Source organism: Saimiri boliviensis, chromosome 2 (genome assembly GCF_048565385.1).
Source record: "Saimiri boliviensis isolate mSaiBol1 chromosome 2, mSaiBol1.pri, whole genome shotgun sequence".
NCBI classification, from domain to species: domain Eukaryota; kingdom Metazoa; phylum Chordata; class Mammalia; order Primates; family Cebidae; genus Saimiri; species Saimiri boliviensis.
The window spans coordinates 202,092,981-202,112,467 of record NC_133450.1 but is presented as its reverse complement, the minus strand read 5'-3'; the positions used below and the strand labels follow the sequence as shown (position 1 = coordinate 202,112,467).

Below are 19,487 nucleotides of genomic sequence, written 5' to 3'. Positions count from 1 at the left end.
TTGGGGTCTCCGGAGAATTTTGGTAAAATGCACATCCTGCTTCATGGGTCTAGAGTGGGGCCTTAGTGATGCTAACAAGCTTCCAGGTGATGCTGAAGCTGCTGGTCCGCGGACCACACTCCCGAATAGAAGGGGCTAGTAGGGCCAAATCTGCCTGAGAGGAGGGAGGTCCGGGAGATGGGGAGGATGGAAACGAGGACGGAGAAGGGAAGCTGCTAGGAAGGAGAGTCCGGTGGGGGAGGAGGGGGTTCCAGGAGCAAGAGGGAGGCTGCGGGGCTGGAGCGAGGATGCGCAGACCGAGGCAGCGAGGCGGGGGTGCGGGAGCCTCCGCGGCTGCGCGGGCGCGTGCTGGTGGCCTCGGCGGCGGCTCAGTCCCGGCCCGCGCCAGCGGCGCCCCCGCTGCGGCCCGAGCGGCCTGGCTGCGGGATCGGTGCGCAGCGATGGCGCGGCCGCCCCGGAAGCAGCCGGGGGTCTGGGCGCCGCTGCTCCTGCTGCTGCTGACGGGGCCCGCCGCCTGCGCCGCCAGCCCCGCGGACGACGGCGCGGGTCCAGGGGGCCGGGGACCCCGCGGCCGCGCGCGGGGGGACGCGGGCGCCGACGAGGCGGTGCCGCGCCACGACTCCTCTTATGGCACCTTCGCGGGGGAGTTCTACGACCTGCGCTACCTGTCGGAGGAGGGTGAGGCTGCGGGAGGGCCAGGGGCTGCGGGAGGGGAGACCCGGGGTGGGGGACAGAGGGGCGGGGGAGGGGGGTCGGAAAAGATGTCAGTGGAGGCGGCTCCGGCAGAGGCTAGGCCAGGATGGGGAGCGCCGTCCCAGACCTCCGCCGGCTTGGAGGAAGGGCCCAAAGAGCTGTCAGTACCTGCCGCCCGCTTTACAGATGGGGAGACTGAGGCTGGGAGAGGGAGCGGCCACCCAAGTTCTGCAAGGCTGTAGATAGGGGTGGGCGCTGAGTCTAAGGTTCCCCAGTTCTCAAATCTGGCTTCCACCTTTGCCGCCTGGGGTTGGGTTGTAGGGGAGGAGGCCGCCATCTGGCCAGGGCAGTTGAGGGGAAGCAGAAAAACCCCAATCTAAAGAGAGAGGTTGCCTTATTTCCTCCCTGTCTGTATTGACCTAAATTTGCAGTGACCAGCGCCCACCTCGTAGCGTTCTGTTCCTGCTCACTGACCCATCAGAGCTGGGTCACATCAGCTTCCCCACTCCCATCCCTCTTCTTTTATGACGCCACATATGTTATGGTCTCCTAATGTGAGCCACCATTGTTGGGGCCTGCTGGGCCCACAGACTGGGAGTTTGTTAGCCAAGGGCCTCCCTGTAGAGCTGCTTCAATGAGCACAAAAGCCAAGCTGATGGTGATCAGGAGGAATGGAAACTGGCCTCTTTAGCAACTTTGGGAAGTAGTGACTTTCCTTTTCTTCTGCTTAAGCGGGATAGCCAACAATCCAGCTGGGGGTTGAAGTGTTGAGTCCCAGGAGCTCATATCAGTCAGTGAATGTATCTGTTGTTAGCATTAAGTTCAGCTGTTTACAACAAGCACACGTTAATAGCTTTAACAAGAAAAAGTTTCTCTCTTACGGAAAGAAACCTGGAAATAGCTGGTGTGGAGGCTCCTTGGTCATCAGGGTCCCTGGATCCCGCCCTTCTGGTTCTTCACAGTTCTTAGCAATGTAACTTCATGGTTCAAAATAACTGCTTGAGCTCCAGCCATTATATTCACATTCAAGACAGTGGGGAAAAACAAAGCAGGAAGAATGTCACTGACTACTTTTATAAGGGGATTACTCAGAAGTTTCATGTAATTTATACTTTTTTGGCCACAACTTAATCATGTGGTTGCACATAGGTACAAAGGAGGGTGGTAAGTACAGCCTATTAGCTGAGACATAATATGCCCAGTTCAAAAATCAGAATTATTGTATTAAAGAAGGTGAAGAGAATAGATTTTGGGAAATGTATTAAGTAGAGGCTTAACTGCTGAAATAGAGATTTTAATATATAGTGGTTTAAATAAGATAGTAAATTTTTCTCTTTGATAAAAGTCTGATTGGTCTGGGGCTGATAGAATGACTCTGTTCCACAAGGTCATTCAGGGGCCCGGGTTCTTTCCATTTTGTTGCTCTACCATCCCCTAAGGCTTTGTCCTCATCTATACAGTAGAAGCCAGGTTGCATGCATGTCCTTGTTCAAGATTGAACAAGAGAAGTTCGGGGCAAGTAGTTACCTTTTAGGCTGGCTGCACTTATTACTGCTGTTCACATTCCTTTGGCAAAAACATAGTTGCAATGACCTAGCTTCAAGGGAGGCTAAGAAATATAGTCTGCTGGTGGGGAGCCATGTGGCCAGGAAGGAGGAGAAATGAGGAGAGGGAGGACAAGAAGCAGAAGCAGACTCTGTCACTCTGGAAAAGAATAAATATTCCAAAGCCCATCTGTTTCTAAAAGCATTTAGTGTATCTTTACATTGTACACAGCCTATGCTGCCAGGTGGCTTAAATGTGGCATTCGAGAGTTTATATTCTGATTGGGCTCATACATCTAGCAAATGAAGGATAAGGTCAGATGCTGTACATCATTTGACTCTCTGTACAGAGAGAATGATATGTTCATCGTATAGTCCAGAAAGTTTTATGAACATGGATATCAGGTGGTCCACAGCCATCAAGAACAGCTTTATAGAGTCTAGCCATGAAGTAGGAAAGACTTTAGTGAGACAGAAGTAGGAAGGCATTTAGATGAGGTGACCGCACAGCAGGTAGCAGGGCTTGTTATATGCGTACCAATCCCTAGTTTGTCTGTTTCCCCCTCCCACCATAAAACCAGTTTAACCCTCCTGAAGCCTGCCTCTAACCTGTTGGCATTGTACTCAAAAGTCTGTGATGGGGCCAGGCACAGTGGCTCACACCTGTAATTGCAGCACTTTGGGAGTCCAAGGTGGGAGGATCACGAGGTCAGGAGTTTGAGACCAGCCTGGCCAACATGGTGAAACCCCATCTCTACTAAAAATATAAAAATGAGCCAGGCATGGTGGTACATGCCTGTAATCTCAGCTACTCAGGAGGCTGAGGCAGGAGAATCACTTGAACCCAGGAAACAGAGGTTGCAGTGAGCTGAGATCCCACCATTGCACTCCAGCCTTGGCGACAGAGTGAGACTCTGAAATTTCCTCCCTGGTTCAATTTCTTTTTACAGCCATGTTTCACCTCTCCCCTTCCCTCACCCTGAGCTTTCCGGCTCTTACTCTCCATTCGTCTCCTACCCTCTTCTCAGTTTCACTTCCTCCTTGGATACAGATTCTACCACCATCTGGTGGGTGGGATGTAAGTGGCATGGGACTATCAGAGGCAGTGCCTCTTCTAGACTACCCTAGGCCTGGGCTTCAGCCCTGTGGGTCCTGAATAGAGACTTTCCCAAGATGCTTAGACATAAACAGTGATATTGCCTTCAAAGCAGAGGTTGAAGAGGATTGCCAGAGAGAGGGAAGAAGAACTAGGAGAGAGGGGTGTCCCAGAAGGAAAAGGAAAAGAGCGTGTTTCCTACCAAGGTGAGGCCTGATAGCATGAAGATTCAAAATTACCCATGGATTCAGGAGATGAGAGGTTATGGGTGGAACTCTCCTAGGATAGATTTAGTGGAGAAGGAAGGAGGGAGGCCGATCTACCTTGGAGGACGTGGCAAGTGAAGAGGTGCAAGTAATGCCTTTGACTTAGTCTATCAATACACTTGAGGTTGTCCATTTCTAGTGACAGGGTACTTGTTCTCTCTGTGCAGGGTACCCCCTTCTTATGTCTCAAATAGCCATGAAACTGAGTATAAAAGTCAGAAAAGGCCGGATGCAGTGGCTCACACCTGTAATCCCAGCACTTTGGGAGGCCAAGGTGAGCGGATCACCTGAGGTCAGGAGTTCGAGACCAGCCTGACCAACATGACGAAACTCCAACTCTACTAAAAATACAAAAATTAGCTGGGCGTGGTGGTGGGCGCCTGTAACTCTAACTACTGGGGAGGCTGAGGCAGGAGAATTTCTTGAACCTGGGAGGCGGAGGTTGTGGTGAGTCGAAATCACACCGTTGCACTACAGCCTGGGCAACAGAGTGAGACTCCATCTTAAAAAAAAAAAAAATTCAGAAAGAGGGAATTTGAATAATGGAGGTGGGAATGGAGATTCCGCTGAAATTAGGAGAGAGCCTACTGACCATTACCTACGCTACCCAGAGACTGTTTCCCCACAGTATCCAGGTTGCCTAAGACCCCCAAATCCAGAGGTGGGACGCTGGCTGATTTGCTATTTCAAAAAAATAATTACCCCTAACATGGTCATTTTAAAAAATGTAAGTTAAGTTTTGGTTTAACTATGCTAGTTTTCAGAATTCTTTGAGGGTCTCACTATCTAAGCCTATACTACTCATCCTTACAGTCTCAGCTCAAATGCCACCTCTTTCAGGAAGCCTTCCCTGATTTTCTCCCACTAGGCAAAGATATTCTTCCACAGCACACAGTCTAACCCTGCCATGACCCTCTTTGCTCTCTATGGTCAGGAGTTCAGGTAGGGTCTTAGTGCTTGAATCCTACCACTCATACTTCTCGAGGTTCTTAACCCAGAATCTATATATTCAGAGCAGTGAAAGAATTTGAAACAGATAGGCTGATGTGGTGGCTCATACCTGTAATCCCAGCACTTTGGGAGGCCGAGGCAGGCAAATCATAAGGTCAAGAGTTTGAGACCGTCCTGGCCAACATGGTGAAAAAAATATTGTGAAACAGATTACCATTTGATTATGGGCAAATGCTCATTTCTGAGGGTTCTTTGGGGAAAAACAAAACTGAGTTGGATGTTGGCTACGGGTTAAGTCCCAAATGAAGTTTTCTTCTCCCTGCTGCTAAGATGGCCAGGTTTGAGAAGCAGACAGAGTCTTAACCTAGCTAGCTGATGTTAACTGCCTTACCCTTGGAGCCATACCCTGCCTAAGAAGGAAAAGACAGAACACCATTCATGGTCACTTATCTTTAAGGCATAGTTATCTGACCACTTGTAAAATGTGCCTCAATCAAGGATTTTCTGACCATTGAGTTCTGATCACAATTTTTCTTGGGAAAGAGCTGGAGAGGTAGAGAGAAGGACAGAGCATGGGGCAAAGGCCAGAAGTTTCATCATCTCCCTGTATCCTTCCTCCATCTACCATGGACAGGATGTGGATATGTAACTAACCACTCTACTAATATGGAAGTTCTTTAAGGGTAACAATTTACATCTAATTTATCTTTATATCCTCCACGAATCTAGCCTGATCATAATACCAATTAGAGCAACTTTTAATCTATGCTGACTATGGGGCAGGCACCGTTTTAAGGTACCTTGTCCCATAGGAATTTTAATTCTTACAGCAACACTGCAAGTTAAATACTACTACTATTGCTACTGTAGAATTAAGGAAACTGATCCAAGGAAAGTTTGAATATTTTAGCTGAAGCGGCACAGCTATAAAGTAGCAGAGAATTGTGGATTTATTGATTGACTTAATGGATAAGGTGGTGTAAGTTGTCCTGCCCGCCTGGAACAGAGGGTCTCTGTTGACATGCACTAAGAAATGGATTGGACAAATAGAATTGGCTATTTGTTTTTGTTTTTGAGACAGAGTCTCACTCTGTCTCCTAGGCTGGAGTGCAGTGATATGATCTCAGCTCACTTCAGTCTCCACTTCCTGGGTTCAAATGATTCTCATGCCTCAGCCTCCTGAGTTGCTGAGATTACAGGTGTGTGTCTCCACATCTGGCTAATTTTTGTATTTTTAGTAGAGATGGGGTTTCACCATGTTGGCCAGGCTGGTCTTAAACTCCTAATCTCAAGAGATCTGCCTGCCTTTGCCTCCCATAGTGCTGACATTACACGTGTGAGCCACTGCGTCCAGCCTAGAATTGGGTATTTTTGTGAGTGAACTTGAGAAGAAGGGTTTGGAGCAGATATGGTAGACCGTTAGAAGCTACAGTTTCCTAAGCAGTGGAATGCCACCATGAAGGCTGAATTCGCATCTGTGTGGAACTTCACACCTTACAAAATCTCTTGATATCTTTACTTCATAATACGACCCTGAAAAGAGAAGGAACAACAATTGAGGCCGTCCAGAAAGAGGCTGATGCGGTAGTTCTTGGATGAAGCTGAATAGTGTGGCCAGACAATTAAAACTTAAAACGTCAAGGAATCAAGTGCTAAATTAATACCTGAAGGCTGTGAGCCAAGCTGTTAATTAGAAGCAATAAATAGCAAACCAGAAGCCATTAACCAGCCAGTAGAGTATGGCCAAACAGGCTCAAGGGATTGCGAAAAAGGAACAGATCGTTTCTGTGAGTTAGACAAAAATGGAAACCACAAAGCCAGTTTGAGAACCTGAAAAATCAACCAAGAAAATAAGTACCTCTCTCATGGTTCTGGAATAAATGAAGGGAGTATAAAATAAGAGAGAGGAAAGGAGGGGGAGAAAGAAAATGGCTAGAATTGTTCTCCAAAACAGAAGTTACTGGAAGAGTTTATAGAGTCCATGTGAGAAGAAGAAAAGGAAGAAGAATTGATACACCACTTTTTAAAAAAAAGCCCCAAGCCAAAATTATTTAGTCTCATTCAGGTTTTTATTTTAGAGGGAAAAAATCGCATCAAAATGGAAAGAAAGGAACAAGCCAAAACAGTACGTGATGAAAAATGGGGGAATGGACAGAGTGAAAGGGAAAGGGAAAAGCTGGCTATGTATGGGGGATTCAATCCATATATCTCAAGACTAAGGAGAACAGGGAGGTATAGGAGAGATGGAATTTTGGGGAGTCACGTGAGGGGCAGTGGGATGACAGGATTAGATGTCTGCTCTAGGTCCGGTGAGGTGGCTCACAATTGTAATCCCAGCACTTTGGGAAGCCTAGGTGGGCAGATCACCTGAGGTCAGGAGTTCAAGATCAATCTAGCCAATTTTTGTATTTTTGTAGAGATGGGTCTGATGGTGGGTGCCTGTCATCCTCCCACCTACTCGGGAGGCTGAGGGAAGAGAATCGCTTGAACCTGGGAGGCAGAAGTTGCAGTGAGCCAAGATCTCACCATTGCAGTCCAGCCTGGGTGACAGAGAGACCCCATCTCAAAAAAAAAAAAAAAAAGGAAAAAGAAAAAAAGATTAAGAAAAAAAAAACAAGGTCGGGCGCGGTGGCTCAAGCCTGTAATCCCAGCACTTTGGGAGGCCAAGGCGGGTGGATCACGAGGTCAAGAGATCGAGACCATCCTGGTCAACATGGTGAAACCCCGTCTCTACTAAAAATGCAAAAAATTAGCTGGGCATGGTGGCGCGTGCCTGTAATCCCAGCTACTCAGGGGGCTGAGGCAGGAGAATTGCCTGAACCCAGGAGGCGGAGGTTGCAGTGAGCCAAGATCGCGCCATTGCACTCCAGCCTGGGTAACAAGAGCAAAAAACTCCGTCTCAAAAAAAAAAAAAAAAAAAAACCATGGTGCAGGGCAGAAGGAGTGGGAAAGAAGCCGAAGAACCAGATAGGAGGGAAAGCTACAGCCAGAAGTCAGGCTCCAGTTTCTGAGGTAGGAATAACAAGAAGTGGTTGGGTGGGGTGGCTCATGCCTGTGATCCCAGCACTTTGAGAGGAGCCCAGGAGTTTGAGATCAGCTTGAACAACAAAGTGATAGCCTATCTCTACAAAAAAATTAAAAAGCCACATGTGGTGGCACACGTGTGTGGCCCCGGCTACATGCGAGGCCGAGGCAGGAGGATCACTTGAACCCAGGAGGTCAAGGCTACCATGAGCCATGTTCACACAACTGTACTCCAGTCTGGGCAACAGAGTGAGACCCTGTCTCAAAATAAATAAATAAAAGGGATAACAGGAAGTGATGACTCCATAAATGTGCCAGGTTGGGGAAAGGGCAAAACTTAGGACTCAGGTTTTAGGCTTGGGAGACTGTATGTGGCCAGTGGGACTGTCTGCTAAGCTCAGAAACATAGGAGCAAGAGCTTTGGGGAGGTGGAGGAACTCATCTGGGATTGATTTGCTTGTGGAATATCCAGAGAGAAACCCCTGGAGGCAGTTGGCTGTTAGGTTTAAACTGATAGAAGAGGAAAGGCCAAAAACTGTGAAGTGAGAGAATGAAGAGAATAAATCTGAAGATAGTAAAAGGAAGCATATAATAAAATAATAAAGATAGAGCAGAATTAATGAAATAGAAACCAAATAGTAAAGGGGATCCACAAAACCAAAAGTGATGCTTGAAAATATTAATAAGACAGATAAGTGTATTTAGTCAGGATTCTCCAGAGAAACAAAACCAATAGGAGACGTATCTATGTAGACAGATTTATTTTAAGGAATTGGTTCACATGATTATGGAGGGTGGCAAGTTCCACAGTCTGCAGGTTGGATCAGCAGGCTGAAGACCCAGAGATGACCTGATGTTTGCAAGTTAAATCCAAAGGCCGTCTGCTGCTATGTTGCTTGGTGGAGGTCGGTATTTTTCTCTTCAGGCCTTTGATTGGATGAGGCCAGCTTGCTTTGTGGAGGGCAATCTACTTTGCTCAAAGTCCACCCACTTAAAGGTTAATTCCTTCCTAAAACACTCTTAAAGAAACAGTCAGGTTCTTTAAACCACATATCTGGGCACTTTGGCCAGCCAAATTAATATATAAAATTGATTATCTGGAAAAATTAATCAAGAAAAAAATAATATTAAGAATGAGTAAGGGGAAACTTTAGACATAGCAGAGATTAAAAAGCTAATTAAGTTGTAATTAGTACAGCTTAATAAAAAGATAATCCGATTTAAAAATAGAAAAAAAAAAGCTTTAAAAAGATGTTTTTCCAGAGGAGTTATACAGATTGCCAACAAGCACATGAAAAGATGCCCAATATCATTGGCGGTTAAGGAAATGCAAATCCAAATCATAATGAGATACCACTTCACACCCACTAGGATGCTTGATTTTTTTAAAAGGAAAATAGCAAGTGCTGGCAAGGATGCGAAGAAATTGGACCTCTCATACATTGTTGGTAAGGATGGGAAATGATGCAGCTACTTTGGAAAATAGTTTGGCAGTGTCTCAAAAAGTTAAACGCAGAATTACCGTATGATGCAGCAGTTCTACTCCAAGGGAATTGGAAACGTGTGTTCACACAAAATCTTGTCCATAGCAGCATTATTCATGATAGCCAAAAAGTGGAAACAGCCTAAGTGTCTGTCAGACTGATGAATGGATATATACATGTGGTTGATCCATACAATGAAATATTATTTAGCCAGAAAAAGGAATGAAGTTCTGATACATATTGCAATGTGGATGAACCTTGAAAATATTATGCTAAGTGAAGGAAGCAAGACACAAAAGGCCACAAGTTGTATGATTTCAATGAGATATAAAATGTCCAGATTATATCAATGAGATATAAAATATCCAGAATAAGTAAATCCATAGAAGCAGAAAGTAGATTCATGGTTTCCAGGGGCTGAGAGGAGGGGGAGTTGGGAATGACTGCTGACAGGTACAGAGGTTCTTCTTGGAATCATGGAAGTGTTCATGAATTAGATAGTGGTGATCGTTGCATAACCCTATAAATATATTAAACACCGATTTGTACACTTGAGAAAGGTGAATTTGATGACACGTGAATTACAGCTCACTAAAAATGAAAGCAGGTAAAACAAGCTAATAAGAAATACAAGGAACTACTTTATGCCAATACATTTGAAAATTTAAATGGACAAATTCCTAAGGAAAAAAAATGCAATTTTCCAAAACCTGACTCAAGAAAAATTAGAAAAGCTGAGCAGTTTTTTACCCATCAAAGAAATTGAATCAGTTAAAAAATCTCCCAACCGAGAAAGATCCAGGCTCAGTTCTACCAGACACTCAAGTGACAGCTGACGCTAACCTTAAACACCTTATTTCGAAGGACAGAAAAAAAAGGAATAATTTCCAGCTTGTTTTATGAGGATAACATAACCTTATTAGCAAAACCAAACAAGGACACAATGAGAAAGAAACATGACAGAAGAGTTTTGATCACGTACACAAATGCATAAGTGCTGTTCAAAATATTTTTGAAGGAATAGAAAATAATATGTTAGGCAAAGATGAACCATAAGAAAACCAAGATGACAGTAATGTTGGACAAAATATAGAAGATAAAACATAAGGGGCAATGTACATCATATACTGATAGAAGAAACCAGTCAGGAATATTTACCCCTAGCAGTATAGTGTCCAAATAAAAGCAGTAACTGATGGAAATAGTGTAAAGCAAAATAGAAACTAACATTTGTAATTGGACATACCACCCTGGGTATTGAAAACTCAAACAAATTTTTAAAATGGAAGATATAGGGACACCAAGGTAGAAGGATAGCTTTGAGACCAGGAGTTTGAGACCAGCCTGGGCTACGTATTTTCCACAAAAAATAAAAAAAATTAGCCACGCATGGTGGCACCTGCCTGTGGTCTCAGCTACTCGGGGAGCTGAGGCAGGAGGATGGCTTGAGTCCAGGAATTTGAGGCTGCAGTGAGCCATGATTGCGCCACTGCACTTTAGCCTGGGTGACAGAGTGAGACCTGTCTCCAAAAATAAAAGGAAAATAAAAGAAGTAAATAGTTTCAGTTATATGAATGATAAGTTCAATTAAATACGTATGTAAAATCCACAAATACTAAATCACACTCTTTTTGAACACATAAGATCCCATAAAATCAGCCATATACCAGAATATAAGAAAGTCAACAAATTACAGATTATATCATATAGATAGCTTCTGATTACAGTGCTATAAGGTTTGAAATTAACAAAGGTATAGAGGGAAAAAATTAACTATGTCTGTAAATAAAAACAACAGTGTTAAAGAGACAATCATAAGGAAAATTAAGATATGCACATAATGACCATCAAAACATTGCGTGTGCAAATACCTGCTGTGAATCTAAAAGAGAGCTTAGAGGGAAATTTATAGTTTTGAATACATTTATCAGAAAATAAGAAAGATTAGAGGCTGGGTGTGGTGACCAACGACTGTAATCTCAGCACTTTGGAAGGCCTAGAGGGGCGGATCACTTGAGCCTGGGAGTTTGAGACTAGCCTGGGCAATATGGCAAAACCCTCTCTCTACCAAAAATTAAAAAAAAAATTAGCTGGGTATGGTGGCTCATGCCTGTAGTCCCAGCTACTCAGAAGGATGAGGTAGGAGGATCACCTGAGCCCGGGAGGTGGAAGTTGTAGTGAGCCGTCATCGCACCAGTGCACTCCAGCCTGAGTAACAGAATAAGACCCTGTGTCTAAAAAAAAAAAAAAAAAAAAGTAAGCTAAGCATTTAATTCAAAATGGAAACCAAAAGGAAGGAAATAACAGATCTGGGTAGGAATAAATGAAATGGAAAACACGTGAAAATGAGGGTGATGACCCAAACTGCTGAATGTGAACTGTTTTGGAAACTCTCATAAGATACACAAATTTCTGGCATGACTAATCAAGGGAAAGGGTGAATATAGAAATTAAGCATGAAATTAAAAAGGAGAAATTTGGCAAGTACAGTGATGAACTCCTGCATCTATCCCATACCCTCTATTGTGCTGGCCCCTGATGCAGAGGTTAGAGTAGTACCTGGAATCCTGAGTTCAGGATATGATTTTGATTCCATCAATCAGGTAAATGACACTTGAGTCAGAACTGGGTTATGTAAAGGGAGGGAATGGGATGCAAGACATCCATTGGTTTTTTTCTTTTTTTTTTTTTCCTGCAATAATTTTATTGAGATATAATTCACACAATTCACCCATTTAAAATGTGCAACGCAGTGGGTTTTAGTATATTCACAGAGTTGTACATGCGTCACCACAATCAAGTTTAGAACATTTGTGTCATCCCCCAAAAAAACCTTATACCCTTTACCTATCACTCTGCAGTCCCTCATCTCCCTCCTCCCCACCCAGCTTGAGGCATCCACTAATCTTTCTGTTTCAATATTTTTCTATCTTGGACTTTTTTTTTTTTTTTGAGATGGAGTCTTGCTCTGTCGCCCAGGGAGTGCAATAGCACAATCTTGGCTCACTGTAACCTCCACCTCTCAGGTTCAAGCAATTCTCCTGCCTCAGCCTCCTGAGTAGCTAGGACTATAGGCATGTGCCACCATACCCGGCTTTTTTTTTTTTTTTTTTTGTATTTTTAGTAGAGACAGGGTGTCGCCATGTTGGCCAGGCTGGTCTCAAACTCCTGACCTCAAGTAATCTGCCCACCTCAGCCTCCTAAAGTGCTGGGATTACAGACGTGAGCCACCATACCCAGTCTTATCCTGAGCATTTCATGTAAATGGGATTATATAATCAAGGTACATCCATGTTGTATCATATATCAGTACTTCATTTTTTATGGCTGAATAATATTCAGTCTTACATATGAGGATAGATTTCAAGAGAGAAATAATAAATAGAATGAGATTTACTGCACAGTGTCATTTATGCAAATTAAAACATACACAAGTGATATATTAAGAGCACATCTATGTAAAAATAAACATAGAAATGAACAGTAAGTTGCAGTGGGCCCTCACTGGTCTGCTCTGTTTGAGCATTTCTAGACTTTGTGCATGGCCGTAAACAGGCTAATGCAGTGCAGCTGTGGGCAGCATGGCAAGGGGTGCTGTTGGCAGAGTGAGAAATTGTGCCTGGAACCCGAACCTTGCATCCAGGATCTGCCGAAGGCAGTTTGGTAGTTCTCTTGCAAGGTAATCATGCAAGAGTTTCAGGATGATGATCTTGGGAATATGAAATAGTCTTTGCAACCTGGCAGGACTTTACCCTGGACAGGCAGAATCTATGCTACATGGAATGGACTGAGATGAGAACCCTACCCCAACACCAAATTGTCTGGTATCCATTATTGCTAATGTGTCCTTGCAGTTTACCGTAGTAAAATATTGCTTTTCTAAGATGTGTTGGAGTGTTCAGATTTTGTTGAAACTTCCATCCTTGGCAGAAGGATATGCATAAAATACACTGGACCTGGTGTCTAAGGTGGGGAAGAAAATGGGTTTAGTGATAGATTGGGGGAAAAAAATCTAAGATGGACTTTGCATAGACTGATAGTGAGTGTTCCGTAAATCAAGAAATACCAATTTAATTATGTGTACCTAGGCTACTTGGAATTCTACAATCAAAATAATTGCCCATTAGAATTGTATACCATGTGTAAAACATAGATCCTATTGAATGTCTGTTTTCCAGCCTTCAGGTAAGTACTAATAAGCTACAGTTTTGGCAGACACATTATATCAGTATTCAGAGGTTAATCTATTTAGTCTGTATCAATCAAAGTCCAGAAAGAAAGACAGAAATCATACTAGCTGTTTAAACAAAAGACCAGCCCAGGGATTTGTCTAAGTAAGAAGTTGAGGGACTGGAGAAGCAAAAAGGGAGCACCAAGATAACATACGGAAAATAACTTCAGGAAAGTTTCCACCCCTTGGGCTGAAATTGCAAAGAGAAGGGCTTGGGATTATCAAAAGGGCTCAGACCAGGGCCTCTTAGAGCTGTGACCCATCCTTTGAGAATGAGGCTGTGCTCAGCTGCTGCTAATACCTTGGAGCAGCATGGGATAAGGCTGGTTCCGGGTGCCTAGAACAAAGCTGGGAACTCAGACCAACTGCCAGGATGAAGTAGAGTTGCTGAGAACTTGCTTACTGGAACAGCAATCACACAGGAAGGAACAGTCTTCTTTACCTCCTCCTGCCTCCCTCTAATGCTTGCTATTGGCAGAGTCTAAGCACCTGGCAAAGGAAAAGCGGTTTGCAGAGTACTCAGCCTATAGAAGCCTGGGTTGTAGCTGAGAGACAAGAGCTTAAATATTGGCATGTGGTCTAAACTCATTTCATGCCAAATAGAGATCATTTAATTTCAGGAAAAAATCTAATTCTGCTCTGCTTATATTCCAACATCAACTCCCCACTGGTGTACTGCAATTCAGTTCCTACACTAATGACCCAGAATTAGTGCAACTCCCATAAGTGAAAGGGCACAGTTTACAATAAGACTGTCCACACCTTAGACCAAATGGCTTTAAGTGCAGGGTCTTCCCACAAGATAGAAGAAGCTTCCCACGTTAGATTCTATTATTTGCTAGAATGTTTCACAGAACTCAGGAATGTGCTATTTTTACTATGACAGTTTTATTATAAAGGATACAACTCAGGAACAGTCAGTGAGAAGACACATAGGAGGTCTGAGAGGCTCCCAAAGGCAGAGTTTCCATGCCTTCTCCTTGAGGAATCAGCACATTGCCCTCCCAACACATCAATGTGTTCAACCAGGAAGCTGCAGTGTGTTTCAGTGTCCAGAGTTTTTATTGGGGTCTCATTATGTTAGCATGATTGATTTAATCATTGGGCACATGATTAAACTCAATCTCCACCCCCCAACCTAGCACAAAGCCCCAACCTTATAATCACATGGTCTTTCCAGTGACCAGCCTCTATTCTGAGTCATCTGATCACTCAGCATGAACTCAGATGTGATCCAAGGGGCTCATGAAGAACAAAACATTCAGGAAATTCCAAGGATTTAGAGTTTCCTGGGAACCAGGGACAAAGGCCAAATTATTTATTTTTCAACAGTTGCAATATAAAAGGAAAATATGTTATTAAAGGCATGTCCAAGTGCATTTGACAGAACACAAGTTCCCATTACAAGTTTTAGAAGCATACATAATAGAAAATTAGTGCTAGAAAAGCCCTGAGAAGCCATTTGCCAACATGAATAAACTGGTTCAGAATGTAAGTAAGCTTTGTTCCAAAATTTGCTTTTGTCTGGAGTTTAGAAAACTGTTGTTCTTTTTTTTTTTTTTTTTTTTTTTGAGGTAGAGTTTCGCTCTTGTTACCCAGGCTGGAGTGCAATGGCACGATCTCGGCTCACCACAACCTCCACCTCCTGGGTTCAGGCAATTCTCCTGCCTCGGCCTCCTGAGTAGCTGGGATTACAGGCACGAGCCACCATGCCCAGCTGATTTTTGTATTTTTAGTAGAGACGGGGTTTCACCACGTTGACCATGATGGTCTCGATCTCTTGACCTCATGATCCACCTGCCTCGGCCTCCCAAAGTGCTGGGATTACAGGCATGAGTCACTGCGCCCGGCCCTGTTGTTCTTAAAGAGACAGTCGTACCCTATAGTTATTACTTCTCAGGCCAGTTTACGAAATGTAATAGTGTTAATAATCCAGTAGTAATAATAACTGGGATTTATTGAGCTGAGAATCTGCTGTATGCTAACGTATTATTCTAGATTCCAGGAAGTAGTGAGGTTGATATGTCTGAAAATGGAAGAGGACAGAGAACCTGAGTCAGATGCAACATTAAAAGAGATTGTCTTTGTCAGTGAACAATCATTGAATTCCTGGATAAATATTCTGAGAAAAATGGTCTGAGGGTTGCAGTGAGAAGTAAGAGGAAGAAGGTATATGAAGATGCTTAACATACGGTAGTTCCTAGTGGTTCAGTAACTATTCAGAGAAAAACAAAAAAACTCATCCAAGTCAGGACTCAGTCTATGGCAGCGGTCCCCAACCTTTTTGGCACCAGGGAGTGGTTTAGTGGAAGATAATTTTTCCATGGACTAGGTCAAGGGGATGGTTTTGTTATGATTCAAGTACATTATATTTACTGTGCACTTTATGTCTATTATTAAGGCATTATGCTATCTAATGAAATAATTATACAACTCACCATAAAGTAGAATCAGCGGGAAACCTGAGCTTCTTTTCCTGCAACTAGAAGGTCCCATCTGGGGGTGATGGGAGACAGTGACAGATCATCAGGCGTTTGATTCTCATAAGGAGCGTGCAGCCTGCATCCCTCTCATGTGCAGTTCACAATAGGGATCACACTGCTATGAGAATCTAATATCACTAGTGACCTGACTCAGGCAGGTATGCAAGCCATGGGGAGTGTCTGTAAATACAGGTGAAGCCTCTCTTGCTTGCCTGCCACTTACTTCCAGCTGTGTGGCCTAGTTCCTAACAGGCCATGGACTGGTCAGTGGCCTGGACACTGGGGACCCCTGGTTTATAGTGCTGAAGCAGATATAGGTTTTAGCATAAAATATGCATAAAATGGCCGGGTGCAGTGGCTCACGCCTGTAATCCCAGCACTTTGGGAGGCTGAGGTGGGTGGATCACCTGAGGTCAGGAGTTCAAGACCAGCCGGACCAACATGGTGAAACCCTGTGTCTACTAAAAATACAAAATTAACGGGGCATTATGGCAGGCACCTATAATCCCAGGTACTCAGGAGGCTGAGGCAGGAGAATCCCTTGAACCCAGGAGGTGGAGGCTGTGGTGAGCTGAGATTGTGCCATTACACTCCAGCCTGGGCAACAAAGTGAGACTGCATCTCAAAATAAATAAATAAATAAGCATAAAACTAGAAAAAGTAATGCATGTGACCCAACTACTTAGATGGTGAAAAGTTAGGGCTGTTCTTTGTCATGTGATCAAAGTCAAGGGTAGTAGAAATTGACTATTCAGTGTGCACGGAATTATGCCAAAGAAGTATAACCTTGTGGCTTTTTAAAAAATATAATAAATGTAATAGACAAAATTAGCAAAACCTCACTTTAAAAAATTGTAAATCCCAAAGAAAAGACCAAAATAACAAGAAAAAAACTCATAAAATAGAATAATAAGTTTGTACTGATTTACATTTCCTAATGTCTGTGAGTGATTTTATTTATTCATTTGACAATCATTTACTCAGTGTCCTGTGCCAAGCACTATGCTGGGCAGAGAATACAAGATAAGTCATACATGATTCCTGTGTACATGGGAATAAAGAGCCTAGGAGAAAAGATTTCTCTTACTAAGTGGAGGCATAATGCAGCCTTACCCTTCAATATATGGTTTGATGCATTATGGTGGTAAGTAATCTTATAAGATAGACAACTGTTAGAGATGATGGGTTTAAAGAATTTAGCAACAAGCTGGGTGGGGTGGCTCACATCTATAGTCCCGGTACTTTGGGAGGCTGAGGCAGGTGGATCACTTGAGGTCAGGAGTTCAAGACCAGCCTAGACAATATGGTGAAACCCTGTCTCTACTAAAAATACAAAAATTACTGGGTGTGATGGCAGCCACCTGTAACCCCAGCTACTTGGGAGGCTGAGGCAAGAGAATTGCTTGACCCTGTGAGGCAGAGGTTGCAGTAAACCAGGATGGCACAACTGTGCTCCAACCTGGGTGACAGCGTGAGACTCTGTCTCAAAAATAACAACAACAACAACAAAAACCAAAAACAAAGAATTTAGTGACATAAGAAAATGTTACCTACAGCTTAAGGCAAAATGGAAGTTCAAATGGAATGGAAAAATCCTATGGTCAAGTACACAAATGGAAAAATCCTACAATCAGGTATAAAAATGTATTATTGTTAACTTCTTTCTCTTAGAGCATGTATATCGTATTAAAAGTGTGATTCTCAAACTCCTGGGGACAGTGGTAAGCCCATGGTTGTATGAAATTGTAGCCTTTCTCAGTGCCCCAGGTTGCTTGCCTGTAAAGTGAGAAAAGGGCACACCTACTCTGAGTTCACATGCAGGGTTAGGTCCAAAGGTGTGTGGCCTACACCCTCCCCCATGAAGGGGATGCTTAGGCTTAATCAAAGCCCTTTTCTGAGTCCCCAGACATTTCTTGATATGCATGAGAAAAAAGTAGTCAACACAATTTTAAAAGTTCTCATTGGAACCATTGTTACTGGATTTTCTAACCCTTCTTTATTCTCACTGCCCAGGTTACCCCTTCCCTACTGCTCCTCCTGTGGATCCATTTGCCAAAATCAAAGTGGACGACTGTGGAAAAACTAAGGGATGCTTTAGGTTGGTGGAACTGCAGGCTGGGTAACTTTAAGGCTAAGACTGGTTTACTTCTCAGGGTAGTATTTAAATTGCATGCCGTTCCTTCTACTCAGAGGGCCTGGGCTTCTTCATCACCTCAGCAGGATTATGAAGTTTTCTAATGGCCATCCCACTTTTCAGTCTTAAAGGCCTCTTAACGTTAGCATATCCTGGGCCCGGGACCATTCTTCCATGGTTCTTTCTAGCTATACCACCATTGGTCCAGGTGTCTCCTACTCACCAATTGGTGATATGCAGAAGACGCACGTGACACAGAACGTGTCTGTGCTTATGCAGCCGGGGCTGTGCACAGGCAATGATAGACATATGTAATACCCAATTCCTTTTCTAGTAAGTAGCCATGACCTATGGATATCTGTATGATTCCAGCTAGTCATTAAGCTTTCATTGTTGCTAGCTTCTTATCAGGCATGGTGAGTCTCTACATCATTAGTAGTATCACTACATGACAGTCTGGGCTAGAAAACAGTCGTGTGTACAATGGGCCTCCCTTCCAGACAGCTCTGCTTCTTTGGAAAAGCCTCTTCCTTTGAACCCTTTACTTTCTAAAACGAATTGCCCTGAGTAACTTGATGGTCAATGGCAATTTGATGGTCAGGGGCAAAGTTTTGATGGTCACTAACCCAAAGGTCCCGATTTTGCTGCTGTTCAGTACTCAAGGTCTAAGGAGGAAAAACTGAATACAAGGGCTTTGAGCTTTCTTTGGATTACAAGGCCGTTTCTAAGGAATAAATAAAAATATACAATAATATTCTTATTGAGGAAGATGGTCAGCAATGTTTGAATCTGGTGATTGGGGATATTTTGAGAAGGGAGGGAATTTTAGTACTCTACCGGCTTCAAAGTGACTTGTTTTCTTGTCCATTCACTCCTTTTTTATCTTCCCTTGCTCTTTTTCTTCTTTTTTACCCCAGTGCCCTGTTGCCTTGATCCCGTATCTCTTCCTGACTGCTCGGGTATCTCTGCCAGGATAGTTGCACATTCCTGTCCCCTCCTCAACACTTAGCACCCCTGTATCCTGTTCCTTCAGATATCTTCCATCTGCACATAGATTGTCCCACCCATTGCTTAAACTTTCTAGCATGTTGCAAACAGTGTAATACAGCATTTCTCAAACTAGGGCTTGCCAGTTCTGAAAGGATCCACAAGTCCTCTGTAAGAAAATTTAAATTTGTGTTTTCATTTCAGTAGTGCTCTCTAAAAACCACGAATGTCTGCGTAATCTCACTATCTGGATAACCACCTTATATTGTTGTATGTTTTAGTGTCTGATTTTGTAATCATGTTAGCAGCAAGTAGCCCAACAGGACAAAGGCAAATTTTATAAATAAGGCCGAGCCCGGTGGCTCACACCTGTAATCCCAGCACTTTGGGAGGCCGAGGCAGGTGGATGTCCTGAGGTCAGGAGTTCGAGATCAGCCTGGCCAACATGGTGAAACCCTGTCTCTACTAAAAATACAAAACTTAGCCAGGTGTGGTGCGGGAGCCTGTAGTCCCCACTACTTAGGAGGCTGAGGTAGGAGAATCACTTAAACCCAGGAGGTGGAGGTTGCAGTGAGCTGAGATTCTGCCACTGCA

The 19,487-nt window shown here is 43.6% G+C and overlaps 1 protein-coding gene across 1 annotated transcript in view; it reads left to right on the top strand.

The window, feature by feature from the left end:
- The first annotated feature begins 319 nt into the window (after positions 1-319).
- FRRS1L (ferric chelate reductase 1 like) overlaps positions 320-19,487 on the top strand; it is a 40,558-nt gene continuing 21,390 nt past the window's right edge. Inside the window, exons 1-2 of the mRNA XM_010336156.3 lie at positions 320-678; positions 17,786-17,870. Coding sequence (XP_010334458.2) covers positions 441-678; positions 17,786-17,870 — 323 coding nt within the window. The 5' untranslated portion in view covers positions 320-440. The remainder of the gene's footprint in view (positions 679-17,785; positions 17,871-19,487) is intronic.